Source organism: Arachis ipaensis, chromosome B01, assembly GCF_000816755.2.
Source record: "Arachis ipaensis cultivar K30076 chromosome B01, Araip1.1, whole genome shotgun sequence".
NCBI lineage: Eukaryota > Viridiplantae > Streptophyta > Magnoliopsida > Fabales > Fabaceae > Arachis > Arachis ipaensis.
The window spans coordinates 71,155,875-71,160,425 of NC_029785.2; the positions used below are offsets into that span (position 1 = coordinate 71,155,875).

Here is a 4,551-nt window from a genome sequence, read left to right on the forward strand (position 1 = left end):
GGGTATAAAATGACAATTGACAAGAATTCATAAAACTAACACAAGATCTAAGCAAAATTATACTAAGGAATTCAAATTAAACAATTAAAACTAGTAATTAACAAGATCCAACTCAGAATTCAACAAGGGAAGATCAAATTAAAACTAGATCTAGAGAGGAACAAGGGTTTCTCTCTCTAGAAGAACAAAGAACCAAAAACTAGCTAAAAATTGTGTCTAGTGTAAAATGAATGATCCCCCCCCTTTCCTCCTAGCATCCTTGGGTCTTTTCCATGCAGAAACAGATTGAATTTGGGCCTGATGAGCCTCAGAAATCGCCAGGCACGATTTCCTTTAATGAGGTCACGTGCAGCTTTCCACGCGTGCGCGCCATGCATGCGTGCACATCGGTGGGAATTTTCTGATCCGCACGGATGCGTCCATCCTTGCGCGTCACTTCTAGCTATCCTCATCCATGCGTGCGCGTGGAGTGCGCGTCCGCGCCAATATTGAGTTTCCCAAAATCCAAATCTTCATGTTCCTTTCTCTTGTGCATGCTTTCTTTCTCTCTTCTAGGTCATTCCTACCCTATAATTCCTGAAATCACTCAACAAATACATCACAGTATCGAATGGCAATAAAAGAGGATTAAAATATGGTAATTTTAAGGCAAAATAAACATGTTTTTCATCATGGAGCAATATTAGGAAGGAAACACAAAACCATGCATTTCTTGTGAATAAGTGTGGAAAATATTGACAAAACTCCCTAAATTCTACACAATATAAACCACAAAATTGGGGTTTATCAACAGCATGGAAATTATTGGTATCTTTTCAAAAAGTATTTTTGGTTCATATTCCAAGGATTCAAAATGAAGTTGCTAATGAGTTGGATCGAATTGCGTCGATGTAAAAGTTTTACTTGAGACTCTAGGAAAATTGATAGAGGTTCAACAAATCCTTACTCTTATCAAAGAAAGAGAAATCTTAGTCATTGATAAGTGGGATAATAATGATTGGAGAAAACTAATTGTAGAATATTTAAAAGATCCTAACATGCAAGTTGATCAAAAACTTTAATTAAAAGCAATGAATTTTGTGGTAATAGGTGAGGAGTTGTATTAAAAAGGCATCAAAGAAAGTCTCATGAGATATTTGAGTCAGTCTGAGAAAATAATTACTCTTGGTGAAGTCGATGAGGGTATATGTGGTACCCATCAAGCTGGTGAAAGAATGAAGTGGGTATTGCGACGTGATCAAGTGTATTATTCGTCTATGGTCAAAGATTGCATTGATTATGCAAAAGCATGTCAAGAGTGTCAGAAGCATGGAGTAATACAACAAATTTCTACTTCTAAATTGCATTTGATTATAAAGCCTTCTCCATTTAGAAGATGGACATTGGATTTAATTGGAATGATTCACCCTCCATCATCTAAAAATCACAAATTTTTTTTAGTAGCGATTGACTATTTTACAACATGGGTGGAAGCTATCCCTTTGATAGAAGTTGGTCAAAATGAGATTATCAATTTCACAGAGGAACATATAATTTATCAATTTAGAATTCCTCAAACTTTAAGTACTGATCAAGGCACAATGTTTACTGGCCAACGTATAAAAAATTTTGCAACATCAAAGAATATAACTATGGTGACTTTGACCCCATATTATGCACAAGCAAATGGTCAGGTTAAAGCAGCAAATAAGATTTTAATTAGTTTAATTAAGAAACAAATTGGCAAAAAACCTCACACTTGGCATGAAACTTTGAGTCAGGTGTTATGGGCTTATCGAAATTCAGTAAGAGGTTCGATAAACACGTCTCCTTATAAATTAGTTTATGGCCATGATGCAATTTTACCTTTAGAAATTAATCCTAATACTATAAGGGTGTTGCATCAAGATGAATTACCAGTTGAAGATTATTAGAATACGATGTTTGATGAGTTGAACAACTTAAACAATGAACGTTTATTAGCACTCGATCACATTTTTCATTATAAAGACTAAAGAGAATGTGGCACGCATATACAATCAACAAGTAAAAGAAAAAGTGTTTGACATTGGTAAACTAGTTTGAAAAGTTATTTTGCCGATTGATAAAAAATCAAGTGTTTATGGAAAATGGTTCCCCTAGTTTGGAAGGACCTTTTCAAATAATTAGTTTGTATTCAAGGAATGCATATCGAATTAAACATATTAATACTGGACTCGAAATTAAATCGATAAACGGGGAGTACTTAAAATAGTATCGATGTTTGTGAAATGATAATTAAGCTTGAAACTAAAGTAATGGTAAATTCAAAATATTTTTACAAGAGAAACTTGGAATTCGAAGCCTTCAATCTTCACAAAGTTGCAAGAGTTAGTCCAATTGTTCTTTTATCTTGGTGTGATCTTGTGCGAGTGATTCAAGTTCTCGAAGATGCTCACTTTCTGTAATCTGATGTTGGAGAGTTCGACCGTCCAAGTCATCTTTGTCCTTTGATAAAGAAAGGACTTCTTTGTCGAGCAATTGTTTTATACTTTGGATCTTGTTAAGAGGTTTTTGGAGAAGAGCTTTGTTCTGCCTAATTTCAGCAAGTTCTTTTTTGAGCTCATTTTCCCAGTTAATCAGTTGATTCAATTCGATAGAAGCCTCAATCAGATGAGTTTCATAATCTAATACTTTCTTTTGTCTATCAGCTAAGGAAACCTCAACCTTGGCACTTCGATCTTTAACCTCTTTCATCCCTTTTTTATGGAACTAAAGCTCGTTCTGACATGAGAAAAGTTTTTTGGTGTGATTGATAAAAGATGCAAGTGGTTTGATATGATCAAAAGAATCTTGAAGGGAAATATTGGAATTCAAAATCTGGTTAAGTGTAGCATCAAGACCATCTTGTGAGAACCATACCCCAATAGGATTGGCAAGAAGAAGTTTTAGTTTTTGAAGGAGATCGAAAACATTAGGATTAATGGGATTTTTTGTTACATTTGGATCACATGTGCCTTCAGGAAGGTTAGGAACTTAAGGATTCTGATCTAAATGAACTGATTTGTTCTCAGAACTCGATAGTCTAGTTTCTTTGCCTTTGGAGATCTTCAAGATGACTCCAAGAAGCTCACTCAAAACGTCATCACCTTGGCTAAGATCGATAGTTTCTTCCCTTTGATTATTGACTTCTGCACCTCCAGTTTTAAGCAAGTGGGAAATTGGGTCTTGGGCAAAGGGTGTAAGTTCGACCCTATCAGAAGGAGTATACACAATGACATCATGTGTGGTCATTGGAGCTTCGATGACAACTCCAGTTTGCAACAAATTTGTCTCATCATCTCTTTGTCTTCTTTGGCTCAGTATTGATTGGTGGGGTCCAGTTAGCACTGGAAGATTGATGAATCCACATTTCATGGTATTTATTTGCTTTAATTAGGTGGATTTCATTGACTTTTCTTGCATTTATCCATTGAAATAGCATAGTTTCATGATGTCTTCCTAATTTGTGTTTGAAAGTGAAAACATGCTCTTTAGGCCTTTTTATTGCTAAATTTTATTCACTTTGATCCCATTTGGTGCCTTGATATATTTGTCAAGTAATTTCAGGTTTTCAAGGAAAGTTTGGGTTGAAGAAGTGAAGAAAGAGCATCCAAAATGGGGGAAATCGTGAAGAAAATGGAATTTGGAAGCTGCTGCAAAGATGCGTACACACGAATAGTGATGCGTGCGAACGCACAACGGTAACTTCATGCAAGGATGCGTACGCATGATGGGAATTTTGCGCAACTGTGCGTACGCATCGTAGGTTGTGCGTACGCACGATTGCATGCACGTGAGGCCATTAATTGGAAATTGCTGGGGGTGATTTTTGGGCTTCCAAAGCCCAATCCAGCTCATTTCTGAAGCTATTTCAAGCCAAAGTGAAGAAAGATGAAGGGGGGAGCACTTAGGTTTAGATTTTTACATGTTTTAGTTTGTTTTCTAGAGAGAGAAGCTCCCCCTTCTCTTTAGAATTAGGGTTTATAGTTTACTTTCTCTTTAATTTCAGTATTTAATTCTTGTTTTAGTGTAATTTCACTTATGTTTTCATGCTCTCTTGCTTTGATCTTCTTCATTTCTTTTGTTATTTCCTCAATTTTGTTGTTTCTAGTTTATGAACACTCTTGTTACTTTCAATTTCATTTAATGCAATTTTGATATTTTATGTCTCTCTTTAATGCTTGTTTGAGTTGTTATTATCATTTTATTGTAATTGGTAGTTATAGAATTTTTTTTATTGCAATTTATGATATTTCCCCTTTTATGCATGTTAGGTGTTTGATAGAATGTCTCTTTTAGCTTTTGGCTAGTTTTTCACACTCTTGGCTTGGAATTGGATAATTAGGTGACCTTGAATCATAGATGTCCATTCGATGTTGTGATTAGGATTGTTAGTTGGTTTAGTTTCCACTAACATTAATCTTTCATTAAGTTAATTAGTGAGTTGATTAGGACTTGTGAATTGAGATCAATTATACCCTTTTGACTTATTCTCGATGTTAGGATAGACTAATTGGGATTAATTCTTAGCAATTATCATGTTTGTGTTCT

The 4,551-nt window shown here is 35.1% G+C and overlaps 1 protein-coding gene across 1 annotated transcript; it reads left to right on the top strand.

Moving 5' to 3' along the window:
- On the top strand, positions 1,128-1,913 carry LOC107608618. The gene has a single exon (XM_016310362.1). It carries the CDS (start codon positions 1,128-1,130, stop codon positions 1,911-1,913), a length of 786 nt encoding a protein of 261 aa, XP_016165848.1.

What these genes read in the sequence shown, in the direction of transcription:
- LOC107608618 (XM_016310362.1), top strand. Translation starts at nt 1,128, where the DNA reads ATGAGATATTTGAGTCAGTCTGAGAAAATAATTACTCTTGGTGAAGTC.